Source organism: Rana temporaria, chromosome 1, assembly GCF_905171775.1.
Source record: "Rana temporaria chromosome 1, aRanTem1.1, whole genome shotgun sequence".
Classification (NCBI taxonomy): Eukaryota; Metazoa; Chordata; class Amphibia; order Anura; family Ranidae; genus Rana; species Rana temporaria.
The window spans coordinates 680,279,197-680,299,654 of record NC_053489.1 but is presented as its reverse complement, the minus strand read 5'-3'; the positions used below and the strand labels follow the sequence as shown (position 1 = coordinate 680,299,654).

Below are 20,458 nucleotides of genomic sequence, written 5' to 3'. Positions count from 1 at the left end.
CAGGTTACTTACACATCATTTACATGAGAAGTCAGCCAATGGAAAGCCTTCATTCTCTGCCTTCCCCGCCCATCTCCCTTGTATAAAGGGGACCTCTCCCTCCTCTGATCAGTAGCTCTACTTTCAGAGATCCCTGAACACTCATCTATTACAGCCTAGCTGGAGATTTGGTGACTTTGTCTGGTGTTGATCTGCAGAAGAACTTAATACTTTGAGAAACAAATCCAACTTCATCACCGCTGAATCCTCACCACATTAAGGTAAGGTCACTTTCATCTAACCAATCAATGTATATTTTTATTATTTAATGAACATTCTGATAATAATTCTTCAGAGGTTCATGAGGTGTATGTAATAAATATATAAAACCTAAATATGAAAAACTGATGAAAGGGACATTGAGTGGAGGTTCAGGACAGGATAATATGTAATAAAATGTATACAGAAGACAGGATAGACATTGGAGGCTTGCCATGATCAGCCTGATGAAAAAGTTGTTAGTAATACATTATATGCGATAAAAAGTTTCCTTAGTCATAGTTCTGATTCAATTTACACGTCTTACTTGGCTGAGCTCTGTGTTCATCCTCCTGACTTTATGTAAGGAAACTGGAAAGTTGAGATAGCTGTTCGACAAAAAAAAAAAGCAGAGTATCTCTTGTAGGTCATCTTATGGTATGTTTGGTCTTTTTATGGCATTACCTGCCAGAAATATAAGATTTACCAAAATTCTTCTGGTAGCAGATACACCTTTCCACCTGCTATCCAAAGTTTATTACATTTCCTTCCCAAATGTCACTTGGAGGTAAAATTACTCTTTTGACCACCCAGTTACCCAGACAGCCCCCACCCATGACTGAACTGATAACTATTGGATATATTGTGGTACCTATTTATTGTTATAAGACTTGGCTTTTCTATTTGCTATTGTAATTGATAAAGTTATACATTTGCTTGATAATTGTCTTCTATATGAATCGCCGTATTTCTATATTCAAGTCCTTTTAACTGTACTCCATACATTTCTGTTGTTCTGTTCAAACTCTCATTTAACTTATTCCTGAGTCACATTCATTAATAAGGGGAGCTTTATTGAGCATTTCATAATTATAGGTATATAAATGCTAGTAATACCCTGTAGTATTCATATTTTACACATTTCTAAAGTTTCTCTTAAAAGATTTGTTTTCTTTTTGTAAGAAGTTTTCTTTTTTTTCCTCTCCAGGACACTATGGCCTCCGTTGTTCATAAGGTGGAAGGAGTTCTGGACAGAATGGTCTCCTCCTATTCAAAAGGTCTACAGGAGGTAGACTTACAGGAGTACTTCCTCAAGGTGAAGGAACTTGGAGAAGGAGGCTATGGAAGAGTATTATCGGCAAACCACAGGATAACAGGTCAGTAAATTAATATAACTAACAATTCAATATCATCTACAACCTGCGGTGGAGCGTACATACTGCCTGGTTGCCCGACCATTGCTCTCATGGCAGTTTTCCTGTTGGGAAACCCAGCCGTGTGTAGGGGGAAAAAAGCTACCAAGCAGGCATTAGAGATTTCAGTACGGCTTGTAAGGCTGAAATATAGCTTTAAATGAAGCATAATACATTCTCAAATATTTTATTAAGATCGGTTGCTCCAAGATTGAGATATTTCATAAAAAATTACCAGCTATAAATTTCTAATTTTGTAATCTAAGTTTTTTTTCATTTATTTTTCAGGTCAAAAAATGGCATTGAAGATCATGGATAAAAACAGAATCAGCCAGCGGTCTTTCCTTCAGGAGTTCAGTATTTCATACTTACTTTCTTCTCATCCCAACATCATCGGATGTTATGGCATCGCCTTCACCACCATAGATTACTTCGTCTTTGTCCAAGAACTGGCCCCTGTTGGTGATCTGTGCTCCATGATTTTACCACATGTAAGTACATTAAGGTTTCAGTATACCCATATGTTTAAGTTTTGATAAAGAAATGTTATAACAAATAGTTTGAATTTCCCATCACTTTACCATCGCCGGGACATTTAGCGAAAGAGAATCTCTTTTGGGGAACACATACAGAAATAGAATCCAACCCCAAAACTAAAAAAATAAAAAATAAATACAGCCATACATATACTTTAACTGATTGTGAATTTCCCTTCTACCCTACAGTATTTAACATCTATTTTGTATTTTGATTTCTTGTTTTTCCTAGGTGGGAATTCCAGAAGATGCTGTTAAAAGGTGTGCTGTACAGATCTCCAATGCTCTCGAATTCATGTCAGAAAAAGGACTTGTTCATATGGATTTGAAGCCAGAAAACATTTTGGTGTTCGACAAGGACTGCCACTCCATCAAGATCACAGACTTTGGCCTTGCTAAGGTCAAAGGAACAGTGATAACCTCCAGGTGTGGCAGTAAATTCTACATGGCCCCAGAATTGCGTGACATAACCATCTCAGATGGACTGGTTGTAGATGGCAGCCTGGATGTGTGGTCATTTGGTTTCATCATCTACTGCCTACTCACAGGGGAGTTTCCATGGACGGTGGCCACCCTTGATGATGAAGCATTTAAACGTTTTGTTGACTGGCAAAACAATTTTCATATATACAATCCTCCTGAAGCATGGAGAAAGATTCCCACTGGAATACGAAGGATGTTTATCAATCTTTTGGCCATTGACTATATGAAGAGAAGTAAAGCTACAGAAATCCTGAAATATGTTAGTGAATGTTGGAAGGAAGACACCCCAGATGTAGCCACAGGACAAGAAGATGAGGATCCAATGGAAAGCAGTTCTGTACAATCTGAGCAATCCATGGCTTCCCGCTTGAACACCTCACAGGGTAGTGTTTCCATTCCATCTTTGTCTTACCTTTTGACCACAGACTCATCTGTATCTCAGTCTGAGATGACTCCAGAGCCACAGAAGGACAACATGGAAGAGGCAGTAATCATATTTGATGATGAATTTTCCTTACATGTTGGTGCAGAGGTAGACATTGAAGGAACATGAATTGGTGAGTGATGGAGCATCTAAAGGAACATCACATACATCCAACTTTCTGAGGTACGTGTCTTCCTCAATTCACTATTCAATGTTTTAGCGTCATGTCACACTAGCAACTCTTCACTAAGGCCCAGATTCACGAAGGAGATACGACGGCGTATCTCCAGATACGCCATCGTATCCCTGAGTCTGAGCCGTTGTATCTATGCGCTTGATTCATAGAATCAGTTACGCATAGATTTCTATTAGATCCGACCGGCGTAAGTCTCTTACGCCGTCGGATCTTAACTGCATATTTACGCTGGCCGCTAGGGGCGTGTACGCCGATTTACGCCTAGAAATATGTAAATCAGCTAGATACGCAAATTCACGAACGTACGCCCGGCCGACGCAGTACAGATACGCCGTTTACGTTAGGCTTTTCCCGGCATAAAGTTACCCCTACTATATGGTGGCATACATGCGGCGTACCAATGTTAAGTAAGGAAGTCGTTCCCGCGTCAAATTTTTTAAATTTTACGTCGTTTGCGTAAGTCGTCTGTGAATGGGGCTGGACGTAATTTACGTTCACGTCGAATACAATACGTCCTTGCAGCGTACTTTGGAGCAATGCACACTGGGATATTCCATGGACGGCGCATGCGCCATTCGTGAAAAACGTCAATCACGTTGGTTCATGGTTAATTTAAATAACACACGCCCACCTCTTCACAATTTGAATTAGGCGGTCTTACGCCGGCCTATTTACGCTACGCCGCCGCAACTTTCTTTTGAGAATACGGCACTTGCCTGTAAAAATTTTGGAGGCGTAACGTAAATAGGATACGTTACGCCCGCACAAAGATACGCCATTCTACGTGAATCCGGGCTTAAGTCATTTGTTTTTGCACCACAATATGTGCCAGTGGTCTTGTTCAGTCATGCGCAGTCCCTCAGGGGTTTCCTTTGTCGCCCGTACTATTCAATATCTATCTCCGCCCTCTCCTGGAAATCATCAGTAACCAGAACTTACTCTACCATTCCTACGCGGATGACACCCAACTCTACTTTCGCATCAGCAACAAAAAGGATCATTATCTCGGACTAGAGAAATGCCTTGCTCTGATAGAAAATTGGATGACAGAGAGTTACCTTAAACTCAATGGCTCAAAAACAGAACTCCTTCTGTTCCACGCCAACCGAAAGAGACCTGCGGTGACAACATGGACACCCCGGCCCATTTTGGGACAAATCATCACCCCCAGCACCAAAGTCAAAAGTCTCTGAGTCACTTTTGACTCCGAAATGACAATGGATGCACAAAAAAGCTCAGTAGTCAGCGGATCTCACAATTTGCTGCGCCTGCGGCACGACTTGTAACAGGAAAAAAAACCTGGGAATCATTCTCCCCTCCCTTAGATCTCATTGGCTGCCAGTAAAAGACAGAATAACATTTAAGGCACTTTGTCTGACGCATAAGTGTGTTCAAGGAAGTGCGCCCCAATATTTACGTGACAAATTAAAAGGTCACAACCCCAATCGCGTCCTCCGTTCTACCAACTAAAATCTACTCCAGATACCCAAGGCCAGATACAAGTCCAAAGGAGTACGAAGATTTGCAGTCCAAGGACCTAGACTGTGGAACGCTTTACCAACCAGCATCCGAGCGGAAGTGAATCATGAGGCCTTCAGAAGAAAACTCAAAACCCACCTATTCTGAAGGCAACGTGTAGGAGGAAATGGATACCAAGCGCCCCGAGGCGATTTAGTTCGCATGTGTTGCGCTATATAAGTTTTCCACTCACTCACTCACACTCCTATCCTTCCAAACCAAACTCAGCTCTGCTACCTCCTCACTCCCTACTCCTTCTATTGTCCATGATCTTCCTTAGCACATTCAACATTGCTTCATCCTCTTCTTCCTTCTTAACTTCCTCTAACCTTGGCCCACCAAATCGAACCCTCCTTACAGGCCCACCCCCCCCCCCCACACACACACTAGATTGTATTTTTTTTGTCCCCCCCAATCCCTTTTTGTTAAAAAATGTACCCAGTGTCTCATTTGCAAAAACAAGAGCGTGGTCAGTGGGGATTAGGACCTGAAAACATTTGGTAAATTTAATTTTATTTTACTTTTCACAGGGCTGGGAGAAGGTAGTTACAGATAAGCATTAAATGGTGACATTTCTGTATTGGGTTTTCATCTAATGCTGCGTACATACGCTCGGAATTTACGACAACAAATTTTACATGGGAGCTTTTTGTGTAGGTTCCATCGGACATTTGCTGTCGGAATTTCCGACAACAAAATTTTGAGAGCTTGTTCTCAATTTTTTCGACAACCAAATCTGTTCTTGTAAATTCCGATAATGTGTGGACAATTCCGATGCACAAAATTCATAATGGAGATAGCACATTCCTCACGCTGTTACAGACTGAAAAGCACGAGACTGCAAAGGGCGAATTGTCTCTCACCAAACTTCTACTAACACAACTGGTATTGAACTTCCCTTTTCTAGTGCCATCGCACGTGTTGTATGTGATCGCGTTCTTGGCGTTTGGAATTTCCGACAACATTTGTGTGACCGTGTGTATGCAAGACAAGTTTGAGCCAACATCTGTCTGAAAAAAATCCACGGTTTTGTTGTCGGAGTTTCCGATTTTCTGTACGCAGCATAACAAGTAAATGTGGTGGAGTGATTATGTAGATATATTTAGGTAGATTTAGTAAGAGTTAGGCCGGCTTATCAGTAGATAAGCTGACCTAACTCAGAATCTACGCCGACTTATGTTTAAGTGTATACTCAAACAGAGATGCACTTAAACATATCTAAGATAGGACGGCTTGCACCGTCCTATCTTAGATTGCAATATTTTGGATGGCCGCTAGGTGGCGCTTCCATTGCGGTCGGCGTAGAATATGTAAATTAGTAGATACGCCGATTTACAAATGTACGCCCGGCCGCCGCAGTACATTTACTCTGTTTCCGTAAGTCATTATCAGGCCTAAAGTTATTCCATCTATTAGATGGAATAGCAATGTTAAAGTATGGCCACCGTTCCCACTTCGAGTTTCAAATTTTTTACGTCGTTTGCGTAAGTCGTCCGCGAATAGCGATTTACGTCGTTTACATCCACGTCGAAATCAATAGGCCCATACGGCGTACTTAGCCGCAATGCACACTGGGAAATGTAGGCGCCCGGCGCCTGCGCAGTTAAAGAAAAATGTGAAAAACGTAAGGTCAAGCACAATTAACATACAACACACCCCCCTTACACACAATTTAATTAGGCGCCCTTACGCCCGCCCGCTTTAGGCTACGCCGCCGTATATTAGCAGGCAAGTACATTGTGAATCATGTACTTGCCTAGCTAACTTACGGCGGCGTAGCCTAAACACGCTAAGCTACGCCGCCGCAAGTTTAAGCTTATGTACCTGAATCTACCTACTTATTACTACTTAGTCACAAGGATTTTGGTCAGAAAGAAAGGAAGGGCACAGAAGAAGAGTGGAGATGTTCTATGGATACAGGTTCTTTCAATTCATTCCTGTGTGTTGGATGATAAAAGTACTGACCATTGTTCAGGTCTTTATCAGCATCTGGACAAAGTTTATGAGGCTTCCATTATGGTGGACATACAGGGGTTGGACAAAAAAAAAGAAACACCACATGATTTGCAGGTGTAAAAGTGATTAAATATTTTGCATCGAAAGTGAAAGTGATTTAACATTCTTTTGCCTTCCGCTGTGTGGTGAGATCTCGAGCTAACGGGTGGGAAGTCTCACTTTCCTTACTCACTGTGTGCGCATTAGAAGGAGCTCCCCCTCCAGATAACCCCGAGTTTCAAAGAATGAAAATTGCTATTACCTGCTTATCTGGTGTCTCTGTGACTCTAGTTGCCATGACTAAGCTCTGAGAGTGAAATGCATTGAGGCTGTAGCCTGGTGGGAGCTCAGGCTTGGGTTGTCTCTCTCATAACCATCACAGGACACCATGGATGTGAAGAATCAGGGATTCTGATCACCTCCCCAGAGTGGAGTAAAAAATTCAAAATCAAGTTGTAGTTGTTGTTTTTTTTATATTTTGTGTTTTTTTTCCCTTTGCTACTTTCACCAATCATCGTGGGTGGAAGGAAAGAAAATTTCTCGAACAGTTAGTGTTGTTGGGTGAATCCCTCACACAGGAGCCAGTAGCAGCTGTTGCTCAATATTTTGGGAGGCAGCAAACAAACTTCCCCCGCTCACTCACACAGCCGCCACAATCCCCTACGGGAGACAGATGGGAAGGAGGCTTTACCTTAGGAGATGACAGGGATGGAGGATGAGCGGTAGGACTGCTGCTTCTCCTTCCAGCCGAGGGATGAGCTGGGGCTTCTCCTCCTGGACGAACAGACTTTGCTTCTTCTCCTGGCTGAACAGGAAGTGGGTCCAGACACTCAATTGGCAAGGAGGCCTAAAAAGATCATGATGATACCCCACATGTGTGATTTAAACACGATTTACATATGCGGGCGCGACTTCCGTATGCGTTATCTTTCCTGCGCGAGCTCGAAGGGACAGAGGCGATTTAAAAAAACTTTTGTTTTTTTCTTATTTCTTTTTATATTTTTAAATTGTGTTTTTTTTTATTAAAAAATTCTGAATACTGTATTTTTTTTTAATCCGGCGCTATTGGCAGCCGAGTAAACCGGAAAGTGACTTTGTGACGCCGCTTCTGTGTTTACAGAGAGAAGACTGGAACCAAGCTGTTTTATGGCTTTTTGAGAGTCTGTCTCTAGGCACCGGAAGTGGTGCATCGGGGATCGGGTCTCCCAGTGAGATGGGAGGCCCGGTAAGAGCGGCAGGAGGGAGGATGTCCCCTCCCATTCCTCCGGGTAACAACCGACCGGCTTTTAACCACATTGGTTGTTATCCTTGGAAAGCTGATCGCCGGCTCTAAAAAATAGCACAGCTGCAGGCATCATCCCGGTATAACCCCTAAAGCCGAGGACGAATATATGCATATGCTCGGCGGGAAGAAGTTTTTTTTTTATGGCAGCATTTGCACAGGTTACTAATTTATCATACCCTATGATTAAGTGGTGTGCACAGCCACGATACACGTGAGGGAAGTGAGCTGTTGGTGACGTTGTCTCCACTCTCGGCTGGGAGTGGAGATACTACTGTGTTTGATGTCTGATGTTTGAGATCCTTAACTGAAATGTGAGTGTTTACTATGTCTATATTAAAATTATGCTGATGTTTTTACACTATTGTGAGCGTTATTCCTTCCATATGTGCCTTATGGGGAGTCATTGATTCAAATGAAGAGGGACATGTACACTGGCTAAGCGCTGCCTTTGTGGAGTGAAGTTGATCTGCAACGCTGCTGCATTTGGAGGGAAAGAGGAGCTGCCATTGGAAAATCACATAAGGCTTATTTTAAGCCTCTTAGAGGTAAGAGGCTGGTGAGACTGGGCATGTGGGGAGTGAAGCACTTTCTGAGCTAGTTCTGAGCACTGCACATTTGGAAAATGTTGTGGATAGAGTTGAGCGGACACCTGGATGTTCGGGTTCGGGTCCGAACCCGAACTTAAAAAAAAAAAGTTTGGGTTCGGGAACCCGAACCCGAACTCCGAACCCCTTGTAGTCAATGGTACACGGACTTTTAGAAAAAAAAATGCGCGGAGGTCCCCGCAAATTCAATAACCATACCCTTTAGGTCTCGTATGGATATTAAGGGGAACCCCGCCGTCAATTTAAAAAAAAAATGACGTGCGGTTCCCCCTAAATATCCATAACCAGACCCTTCAGGTCTGGTATGGATATTAAGGGGAACCCTGCCATCAATTTAAAACAAAAATGACGTGCGGTTCCCCCTAAATATCCATAACCAGACCCGTTATCCGAGCACGTTGACCTGGCCGGCCGCAGAAAAGAGGGGGGGACAGAGTGCAGCCCCCCCTCTCCTGAACCGCACCAGGCCACATGCCCTCAACATGGGGAGGATGTCCCCATGTTGATGGGGACAAGGGTCTCATCCCCACAGCCCTTGCCCGGTGGTTGTGGGGGTATGCGGGCGGGAGGCTTATCAGAATCTGGAAGACCTCTTTAACAAAGGGGACCCCCAGATCCTGACCCCCCCCTGTGTGAAATGGTAACTGGGGAAGCCCATAGTCTTCCCTCTTCCTGGGCTTCCCCAGTGACGTAGCAGAGGGTACGTCAGAGGGTTGCGGGTCACGTGACGGGTGGCCCTGCCTCCTCTATATAAGTAATGTCACAGCTCCAGCGATGAGGAGGTCGGCGATGCTGCGCTCCGGATGGATCTTCTCATCGCTGGAGCGGAGATCACCCGGCCGTCGTAGGATCTTCTCATCGCTGGAGATCACCCGCAGCCTTCGCAGGATCAGGACAACGTTGAAGCAGGAAGCCGGGAACGAGTGGATTATCACCGCTGGAGTTTTTTTCTTTTTTTTTTTTATTAATAAAGGACTTTATTCTACGGTGTGTGTTTTTTTTACAAGACTTTACACTTCCTTTGTGAAATGGTAGGGGTACAGTGTACCCCATTACCATTTCACACAGGGGGGTCAGGATCTGGGGGTCCCCTTTGTTAAAGGGGTCTTCCAGATTCTGATAAGCCTCCTGCCCGCATACCCCCACAACCACCGGGCAAGGGTTGTGGGGATGAGACCCTTGTCCCCATCAACATGGGGACATCCTCCCCATGTTGAGGGCATGTGGTCTGGTGCGGTTCAGGAGAGGGGGGGCGCACTCTGCCTCCCCTCTTTTCTGCAGCCGGCCAGGTCAACGTGCTCGGATAACGGGTCTGGTTATGGGTATTTAGGGGGAACCGCACGTCATTTTTGTTTTAAATAGACGGCAGGGTTCCCCTGAATATCCATACCAGACCTGAAGGGTCTGGTTATAGATATTTAGGGGGAACCGCACGTCATTTGTTTTTTAAATTGACGGCGGGGTTCCCCTTAATATCCATACCAGACCAAAAGGGAATTTGCGGGGACCTCCGCGCATTTTTTTTTCCTGAACTCCGATCCCGGACCCAAACTTTTTCCAATTATTCGGGATCGGGTCCGGGTTTGGGAAAAACCCAAAGTCCGTACCAAACCCGAACTTTAAAGTTCGGGTTTGCTCAACCCTAGTTATAACCTAATAAACATAGTATTGGTAACCAAGGCTTAAGATGACTTCTTTTGTGGTAGCTGGAGAGTGTGAAGTAGACATCTGAGGACTTTCCTCATTGCACAGAACACGGAAGAGAGATATTCAGAAGTAAAATAGTGCGTATTATGGAGGCGTTGCTGTTGACCCAACAGTATCCCTGGAGTCTTTAGTATTCTCTATCGGCTTGCCATGTATGATGTAAGTGCATTCCAGCACTTACTCATATTATACAGAGATTGCATGCCGAGTTGCAAACATCCCACACCTTGGAGAACTTGTGTGGGCAACCCCTAGATTCGTAAGTAAATGTATACAATGGGACCATTTTGTTAACAATAGACTTCCGATAATCTAAAGTAGGTGCCTGGGGAGATTTCCTATAATACTAAGGTTAAGGCTTTCTTTATACCATGACAAAATCTAGTTTTGTGTTAATGTTTTCTATTTTTTTTAATTATGGCAACTCTTGTACAGGTTACGAATGTTCCCACCTATGTGTGTTCCAATACTGAGACAATGATGCAAATTTGGTATTCCCTGAGAGCCACAATAGGACACCGCTCTTCCCAACAATGGAGGTTGGTTTCCATAAACATGGTCATTGTGATGGAAACAGTATCAGCGGTCACACCTCAGCCAGGCATTCTACATCCTATTTAGCATATCAATTCACAAGCCCATCCCTAATGAGATGATAAGTTATGTCCTGGGTGTGAACATTCTCTCTATATTCTACAGATAGACATTGTCCAAGAAAACCAAAGTGTACTTTTAATAAATAACACAATCTCAGTTGTATAATTACATTTACCTAATTTGTTAAATAGTTGCTAATTAATATCTTTTCAGCACATTTCAGATATTCAGGTGCTTCTTTTCAAAAGGCCAACCCCATGCAGTAGGCACCCCTGATGAACAACAGGTGACATAAAGGGAAGTAACATAGAAAGTGTATTGATTTTATACAGTCTGTTCAGACTGGAGGAACTATAATGAGATGAGGTGAAGTAAAACAAAAATCAAAAAGATGGAACCAAATTCTCCATGTAGAATGAGAAATTGTGACTTCCTTCTTTTACACCTAAGAATTTTGTTTTACTTAAAGCATAACTAATCAAATTTATATACTGTAAAACCTGGCCGGCCAATAAATAAAGCTGAGGACACCGAATTCAAAAGACCGGGAGAAGGTAGCAATGGGGCAACTAGAGGAAACAAAGACATTATGTGAGGTAAGTATGTCATAACATGCAAAAGTGAGGTGTGTACTTGTATATTATGGCAAGAGCCCTGTCGACACTTTTGTTTAATTCCACTATAAACGGATTATGTATATATATGCCCTGGGGGACTGCCTAAACATCCCTTTCTCAATTTTTTTAAAAAACTAAAAAGATCCTTGGTGTCAGTTGCAACTTATCAATGAGACAGAATTTTCTTCTTGGTCAAGCAACCCTTAGCAATAATGGATCCCTGGTTGAGAGAAGCTCATCTTCATCTAGATCAATTCTCTTCTTATTGTAACTAAGTGTTCAGCAGTTAAGGAATGATTCGTTTTGACCAATGGGGACAATCTGGTTTTCCATTTGCAATACTAAGGTTAAGGCTTACTTTTTTTTCAATAAGTCCTCATTAATCTAAAACCATTGTGAACAATGTTAATAGAAGGCATAAAACATAGGCAAAAGGTAAAAACCCACAAGAACCTACAGACAATGTTATATTTTTTTTGTTTTTTCTCAATAAATTATCTGGTTATTTTTCCCTTTTGTTTAAAAATCGAGCAGCGCTGCTTATTTTTTAAACAGTGTTTTTTATTTGATGTTCTATCAAAGCTAAGGTGGCAGTGGTCTGTTTTTTTGTATTTCAGTCCCTAAACACATTTCTCTGTGGCGCTGTTATTTTTATTAATCTTAACATTTTGATATCCTTGTTGGGTTATGATAACTAGCTACCATGGAAGTATTTGGGAATATGAAGAAAAGGGTGGTAGATTTAGAGGAAGTTTCTAGTTTCCACCAAGGAACACCTGGGATAGACTTAGAAAACTATTTTAAACAGTTGAAACATCTCATGGAAAAACAAATTAAGATTTGGTGGGAGGTGAACATTCTGGAATTATATATTAAGGAGAGGAGAACATGAAGGAGGTGGAGATGAGACACCAGAAAAACAGACCAGTGCTTCTCATAACAGTATTTTATGTAATGTTCTATCAAAGCTAGAGTGGCAGTGGTCTGTTTTATTGGTATTTAGGTCTCTAAACTATACTAAACTTTTTTGTGGTCCCTTTGGTTTTATTAATCTTAGTTCTCCCTCTTGTATTAGTTATTCATTATACAATGCAGTAAAACATAAATATTAGAAAACAAATAATTTTCAATTTCATAGTAAATATGGTGGAAAGTTTATTTCAAAACTCAGTAATGTTTTTAAAGTATTAGGATTAAATATGCTGAAACCAAATCACCTATTCTCTAGAAAACCTGTTTATATGTAAATCAGCAAGAACAATGGCGGGTTATTTACACATCATTTACATGAGAAGTCAGCCAATGGAAAGCCTTCGTTCTCTGTCTTCCCCGCCCATCTCCCTTATATAAAGGGGACCTCTCCCTCCTCTGATCAGTAGCTCTACTTTCAGAGATCCCTGAACACTCATCTATTACAGCCTAGCTGGAGATTTGGTGACATTGTCTGGTGTTGATCTACAGAGGAACTTAATACTTTGAGAAACAAATCCAACTTCATCACCGCTGAATCCTCTCCACATTAAGGTAAGGTTACATTCATCTAACCAATCAATGTATCTTTCTTATTTAATGAGCATACTGATAATAATTCTTCAGAGGTTTATGAGGTGTATTTAATAAACATATAAAACCTAAGTATGAAAAACTGATGAAAGGGACAATGAGTGGAGGTTCAGGACAGGATAATATGTAATAGAATGTATACAGAAGACAGGATAGACATTGGAGGCTTGCCATGATCAGCCTGATGAAAAAGTTGTTAGTAATACATTATATGCAATATGGGGCAGTAATTTGTGTGATGTAATACAAAATGAAACAAATGTTTGGGTAGCCAAGTAATGTATAGTTGTTATAAATCTCCTATTACAAGTATATTACAATCTGTACAAAACAAATGACTGAAAAGTGTTGAGTTCTTTGCTATGAAAAATTCCCTCTCACCAAAACCAGAGTACAACATTTTACATAATGATCTCTCTGACAATTGAGTGTTTGGATGTTATGACATCACTCATGGTTATTGCGGGTCATTCTGGGACTTCAGTTTGGGGAGAATGATTTAGGGAACAGTCACTAATATCTTCTGATGGCTTTAGCATGGCCTCTGACATCTTGTACTGGGTACAAAAGGTGAGGCAACTAGTTTCCTTAGTCATAGTTCTGATTCAATTTACACTTCTTACTTGGCTGAGCTCTGTGTTCATCCTCCTGACTTTATGTAAGGAAACTGGAAAGTTGAGACAGCTGGTCGGCAAAAAAAAAGAAGAGAATCTCTTGCAGGTCATCTTATGGTATGTTTGGTCTTTTTATGGCAGTACCTGCCAGAAATATAAGATTTACCCAAATTCTTCTGGCAGCAGATACACCTTTCCACCTGCTGGCCAAAGTTTATTACATTTCTTTCCTGAAGATCACTTGGAGGTAAAATTACTCTTTTGACCCCCCCGGTTACCCAGACGGCCCCCACCCATGACTGAACTGATAACTATTGGATATATTGTGGTACCTATTTATTGTTAAAAGTCTTGGCTTTTCTATTTGCTTTTATAATTGATAAAGTTATAAATTTGCTTGATAATTGTCTTGTATATGAATCGCCGTATTTCTATATTCAGGTCCTTTTAACTGTACTCCATACATTTCTGTTGTTCTGTTCAAACTCTCACTTAACTTATTCCTGAGTCACATTCATTAATAAGGGGAGCTTTATTGAGCATTTCATATTTATAGGTATATAAATGCTAGTAATACCCTGTAGTATTCATATTTTACACATTTCTAATGTTTCTCTTAAAAGATTTGTTTTCTTCTTGTAAGAAGTTTTCTTTTTTTTTCTCCCCAGGACACTATGGCCTCCGTTGTTCATAATGTGGAAGGTGTTCTGGACAGAATGGTCTCCTCCTATTCAAAAGGTCTACAGGAGGTCGACTTACAGGAGTACTTCCTCAAGGTGAAGGAACTTGGAGAAGGAGGCTATGGAAGAGTATTATCGGCAAACCACAGGATAACAGGTCAGTGAATTAATATAACTAACAATTCAATATCATCTACAATTATTTATATATATAAAACGTTTAAAACATTATTTAATGTTGGTAGAATTATTTAGGTAACTAAGCAATAGGCTGGGTCTTGGGAAGAGTTATGTAAATATTAAAATACTTTGATGGGTACATATCTGTCTGGAGGAGTAGACTGTATTTGCATGCATACTGCCCTAGATAATGGTCACGTGTGATGCTGATCCTCCATTATCAAAAGAAAAGGCATCCAATGAATGAAAGGGGTGGGCTAGGATCAGTCAGGCTGGGGAGGATATGATGCTAATAGAGATGGGCATCACTCAGTCAGGAAACAAGATGGGGTCTGTTTGACTTGCTGCAGCTTCTAATGCACATTGAGAAAAACTTGCAGTGTGCGGTGAAATCAGAGTAATCCCCCGTACACATGACCGGTTTTCCTGGCAGGAAAACTGCCATGAGAGCTTTTGGCTGGGAATCCCGGCCATATATATGCTCCATCGCAGTTTTCCCAACAGGAAAACCACCGGGAATCCCAGAAGGAAAAAAGAGAACATGTTCTCCTTTTTCCCGCCGGGATTCCTGGCGTTTTTTAAGGCGGCAGTTTCCCTATGGGGAAAACCTGCGGTGGAGCGTACACACGGCCCGGGTTTCCGACCAAAGCTTTCATGGCAGTTTTCCTGTTGGAAAACCCAGCCGTGTGTAGGGGGAAAAAAGCTACCGAGCAGGCATTACAGATTTCAGTACGGCTTGTAAGGCTGAAATATAGCTTTAAATGAAGCATAATACATTCTCAAATATTTTATTAAGATCGGTTGCTCCAAGATTGAGATATTTCATAAAAAATTACCAGCTATAAATTTCTAATTTTGTAATCTAAGTTTTTTTCCGTTTATTTTTCAGGTCAAAAAATGGCATTGAAGATCATGGATAAAAACAGAATTAGCCAGCGGTCTTTCCTTCAGGAGTTCAGTATTTCATACTTACTTTCTTCTCATCCCAACATCATCGGATGTTATGGCATCGCCTTCACCACCATCGATTACTTCGTCTTTGTCCAAGAACTGGCCCCTGTTGGTGATCTGTGCTCCATGATTTTACCACATGTAAGTACATTAAGGTTTCAGTATACCCATATGTTTAAGTTTTGATAAAGAAATGTTATAACAAATAGTTTGAATTTCCCATCACTGTACCATCGCCGGGACATTTAGCGAAAGAGAATCTCTTTTGGGGGAACACATACAATCCAATAATAGAATCCAACCCTAGTCTAAAACTAAAAAAATAAATATGGCCATACATATACTTTAACTGATTGTGAATTTCTCTTCTACCCTACAGTATTTAACATCTATTTTGTATTTTGATTTCTTGTTTTTCCTAGGTGGGAATTCCAGAAGATTCTGTTAAAAGGTGTGCTGTACAGATCTCCAATGCTCTCGAATTCATGTCCGAGAAAGGACTTGTTCATATGGATTTGAAGCCAGAAAACATTTTGGTGTTTGACAAGGACTGTCACTCCATCAAGATCACAGACTTTGGCCTTGCTAAGGTCAAAGGAACAGTGATAACCTCCAGGTCTGGCAGCAAATTCTACATGGCCCCAGAATTGCGTGACATAACCATCTCAGATGGACTGGTTGTAGATGGAAGCCTGGATGTGTGGTCGTTTGGTTTCATCATCTACTGCCTACTCACAGGGGAGTTTCCATGGACGGTAGCCACCCTTGATGATTAAGCATTTAAACGTTTTGTTGACTGGCAAAACAATTTTCATATATACAATCCTCCTGAAGCATGGAGAAAGATTCCCACTGGAATACAAAGGATGTTTATCAATCTTTTGGCCATTGACTATATGAAGAGAAGTAAAGCTACAGAAATCCTGAAATATATGAGTGAAATTTGGAAGGAAGACACCCCAGATGTAGCCACAGGACAAGAAGATGAGGATCCAATCAAAAGCAGTTCTGTACTATCTGAGGAATCCATGACTTCCCACTTGAACACCTCACAGGGTAGTGTTTCCATCACATCCTTGTCTTACCTTTTGACCACAGACTCTTCTGTATCTCAGTCTGAGATGACTCCAGAGCCACAGAAGGACAACATGGAAGAGGCAGTAATCATATTTGATGATGAATTTTCCTTACATGTTGGTGCAGAGGTAGACATTGAAGGAACATGAATTGGTGAGTGATGGAGCATCTAAAGAAACATCACATACATCCAACTTTCTGAGGTACGTGGCTTCCTCAATTCGCTATTCAATGTTTTAGCGTCATGTCACACTAGCAACTCTTCACTAAGTCATTTGTTTTTGCACCACAATATGTGCCAGTGGTCTTGTTCAGTCATGCAGAGTCCCTCAGGGGTCTCCCTTGTCGCCAGTACTATTCAATATCTATCTCCGCCCTCTCCTGGAAATTATCAGTAACCAGAACTTACTCTACCATTCCCACGCGGATGACACCTAACTCTACTTTCACATCAGCAACAAAAAGGATCATTATCTCGGACTAGAGAAATGCCTTGTTCTGATAGAAAATTGGAAGACAGAGAGTTACCTTAAACTCAATGGCTCAAAAACAGAACTCCTTCTGTTCCACGCCAAACGAAAGAGACCTGCCGTGACAACATGGACACCCCCGCCCATTTTGGGACAAACCATCACCCTCAGCACCAAAGTCAAAAGTCTTGGAGTCACTTTTGACTCCGAAATGACAATGGATGCACAAATAAGCTCAGTAGTCAGCGGATCTCACCATTTGCTGTGCCTGCTACGTAGATGCATTCCTTTTATCCCAAAAGAAGACATAGCAGTCGTGGTTGGAACGATAATCAACTCCAGACTCGACTATGCAAACGCCCTTTACCTTGGACTCCCAAAGTACCAAATTGATCGTCTACAAGTCGTCCAGAATACGGCGGCATAACTTGTAACAGGAAAAAAACCCTGGGAATCATTCTCCCCTCTCTTAGATCTCATTGGCTGCCAGTAAAAGACAGAATAACATTTAAGGCACTTTGTCTGACGCATAAGTGTGTTCAAGGAAGTGCGCCCCAATATTTACGTGACAAATTAAAAGGTCACAACCCCAATCACGTCCTCCGTTCTACCAACTAAAATCTACTCCAGATACCCAAGGCCAGATACAAGTCCAAAGGTGTACGAAGATTTGCAGTCCAAGGACCTAGACTGTGGAACGCTTTACCAACCAGCATCCGAGCGGAAGTGAATCACGAGGCCTTCAGAAGAAAACTCAAAACCCACCTGTTCTGAAGGCAACGTGTAGGAGGAAATGGATACCAAGCGCCCCGAGGCAATTCAGTTCACATGTGTTGCGCTATATAAGTTTTCCACTCACTCACTCACACTCCTATCCTTCCAAACCAAACTCAGCTCTGCTACCTCCTCACTCCCTACTCCTTCTATTGCCCATGATCTTCCTTAGCACATTCAACATTGCTTCATCCTCTTCTTCCTTCTTAACTTCCTCTAACCTTGGCCCACCAAATCGAACCCTCCTTACAGGCCCACCCCCCCCACCCACACACTAGATTGTATTTTTTTTGTCCCCCCCAATCCCTTTTTGTTAAAAAATGTACCCAGTGTCTCATTTGCAAAAACAAGAGCGTGGTCAGTGGGGATTAGGACCTGAAAACGTTTGGTAAATTCCATTTTTTTTACTTTTCACAGGGCTGGGAGAAGGTAGTTACAGATAAGCATTAAATGGTGACATTTCTGTATTGGGTTTTCATCTAATGCTGCGTACATACGCTCGGAATTTACGACAACAAATTTTCGATGGGAGCTTTTTGTGTAGGTTCCATCCGACATTTGCTGTCGGAATTTCCGACACCAAAAATGTAAGTTCTTGAACTTTAACACTGCCTAAAAAGGTCTTGTACTGTGTCTTTTCTCTATTATTTTTGCATTAGAAGGAGCTCCCCCTCCAGATTACTCCGAGTTTCAAAGAATGAAAATTGTTGGCACCCGCTTAGCTGGTGTCTCTGTGACTCTAGTTGCCATGACTAAGCTCTGAGGGGCGGAGTGAAATGCATTGAGGCCGTGGCCTGGTGGGAGCCCAGGCTGGGGTTGTCCCTCTCATAACCATCACAGGACACCATGGATGTGCAGAGCCAGGGATCCTGATCACCTCCCCAGAGTGGATTAAAATTTAAAAAAATAAGTTGTGGTTGTTGGTTTTTGTTTACATTTTTTTGTACATTTCTTTCTTTGCTACTTTCACCAGTCATCATGGGTGGAAGGAAAGAAAATGTATCAAACAGTTAGTGTTGATGGGGAATCCCTCACACCGGACCAAGTGGCGGCTCAATAATTTGGGGGGGGGGCAACAAAAAAACTTCTTCCCCCGCTCACTCGCACAGCTGCCACAAACCCCCGCGGGAGACAGATAGGAAGGCGGCTTTACCTTAGGAGATGACGAGGATGGAGGATGAGCGGTAGGGCTGCTGTTCCTCGCTCCAGCCGAGGGAAGAGCTGGGACTTCTCCTCCCGACCGAACAGACGTTGCTTCTTCTCCTGGCTGAACAGGAAGTGGGTCCTGACACTCAATTGGCTGGGAGTCTTAAGACGATGGTGACGATACCTCACATGTGTGATTTGAACACCATTTACATATGCGGGCGCGACTTCCGTATGCGTTTTCTTCGCAGGGATAGGGGCGCTTTAAAAAATGATTTTTTTTCTTATTTATTGCAATTTTTTTTATATTTTTACATTAAGTTTTTTAAAAATAAAAAATTATGAATTCTGTATTTTTTTTTATCTGGCGCCATTGGCAGCCGAGTAAACCGGAAGTGAAGTTGTGATGTCGCTTCTGTGTTTACAGAGAGAAGACTGGAACCAACCCATTTATGGCTTTTTGAGAGTCTGTGTCTAGGCGCCAGAAGTGGTGCATCAGTGGCTCCTGCTGGGACGGGAGGCCCGGTAAGAGCGGCAGGAGGGAGGATGTCCACTCCCATTTCTCCAGGATAACAACCGAGCAGCTTTTAACCACATTGGTTGTTATCTTTGGAAAGCTGATCGCTGGCATCATCCCGGTATAAACCCTAAAGCCGAGGACGCATATGTGCGTACGCTCGGTTAATAGTGTTTTTTTTTATGGCAACTCTTGCACAGGTTACTAATTTAATCAGTTGTGTCTCTCCCAATTCTCGGGCAATCATTCAAATCTGACATTCCCTGATGGCCACAGTTGGACACCACTAGTCCAAACAATGGAGGTTGGCTTCCATAAACATGACATTGTGATGGAAACTGTATTCGCAGTCACACCTCAGCCAGGTATTCCCCATCCTCTTTAACATATCAATTCACAATCCCATCACCATTGAGAGTTCCCTGGTGTTAACCTTCTCTCTATATTCTGCAGCTGGATAGTCAATGTTAAAGTTTGAAGTAAAACCAAAGTGTATTTAGTGAATAACACAAACTCCATTGTATTAATACATTTACCTAAATATTTAAATAGTTGCTATTTTATATTTTTCACTATATTTTAGATTTTCTTGTTTTAGTGACCGTTACCATTCAGAAAGCATCCCTAATAAACAACAGGTGACATAAAGGAAGCTCCATAGCAAAGATATTGTTTTTATGTAGTCTATTCAGACTAGAAGAACTATATTGAGATGAGGGGATGTAAAGCAAAATTAATAGGATGGAATCACATTCTCTCTATGCAATGAGCAAATATGGCTACCTTTATATGCACATCATTTTTTTTTATAATTAAACCTTAGCTAAACAACTAAAAATTGCTAGCACATATTTTTATGTCAGATCCGACTCACAATGGTTCTTTCACCATGGAAGCTTCTTCCTTGCCTGTGAGATTGTTTTCTATTTGTAGACTGACTGCCATACAGAGCAACTCGGCATGCAATCTCTGTATAATATGAGTAAGTGGTGGAACGTACTTACATCATACATGGCAAGCCGATAGAGAATACTAAAGACTCCGGACACAGAAGACCGGGAGAAGACGGCATCTGCCATATTTTGTAAATATG

General features: G+C 41.8%; 2 protein-coding genes across 2 annotated transcripts; both read left to right on the top strand.

The window, feature by feature from the left end:
* The first annotated feature begins 1,229 nt into the window (after positions 1-1,229).
* Positions 1,230-3,002, top strand: LOC120945472 (serine/threonine-protein kinase SBK1-like). The gene is made up of 3 exons (XM_040359636.1): positions 1,230-1,394; positions 1,719-1,921; positions 2,199-3,002. The coding sequence occupies exons 1-3, from the start codon at positions 1,232-1,234 to the stop codon at positions 3,000-3,002; spliced, it is 1,170 nt and encodes a 389-aa protein (XP_040215570.1). The 5' UTR covers positions 1,230-1,231.
* A 9,094-nt stretch (positions 3,003-12,096) lies between these two features.
* Positions 12,097-16,157, top strand: LOC120945406 (serine/threonine-protein kinase SBK1-like). The gene is made up of 5 exons (XM_040359560.1): positions 12,097-12,236; positions 13,712-13,817; positions 14,239-14,407; positions 15,320-15,522; positions 15,804-16,157. Exons 1-5 carry the CDS (start codon positions 12,097-12,099, stop codon positions 16,155-16,157), a joined length of 972 nt encoding a protein of 323 aa, XP_040215494.1.
* Positions 16,158-20,458: the final 4,301 nt, after the last annotated feature.

What these genes read in the sequence shown, in the direction of transcription:
- LOC120945472 (XM_040359636.1), top strand. Translation starts at nt 1,232, where the DNA reads ATGGCCTCCGTTGTTCATAAGGTGGAAGGAGTTCTGGACAGAATGGTC. An exon ending in GGCAAACCACAGGATAACAG is followed by an intron (nt 1,395 to 1,718) that starts GTCAGTAAATTA and finishes TTTATTTTTCAG; the next exon opens with GTCAAAAAATGGCATTGAAG. An exon ending in GCTCCATGATTTTACCACAT is followed by an intron (nt 1,922 to 2,198) that starts GTAAGTACATTA and finishes TGTTTTTCCTAG; the next exon opens with GTGGGAATTCCAGAAGATGC.
- LOC120945406 (XM_040359560.1), top strand. Translation starts at nt 12,097, where the DNA reads ATGGAAGTATTTGGGAATATGAAGAAAAGGGTGGTAGATTTAGAGGAA. An exon ending in TTCCTGAAGATCACTTGGAG is followed by an intron (nt 13,818 to 14,238) that starts GTAAAATTACTC and finishes TTTTCTCCCCAG; the next exon opens with GACACTATGGCCTCCGTTGT. An exon ending in GGCAAACCACAGGATAACAG is followed by an intron (nt 14,408 to 15,319) that starts GTCAGTGAATTA and finishes TTTATTTTTCAG; the next exon opens with GTCAAAAAATGGCATTGAAG.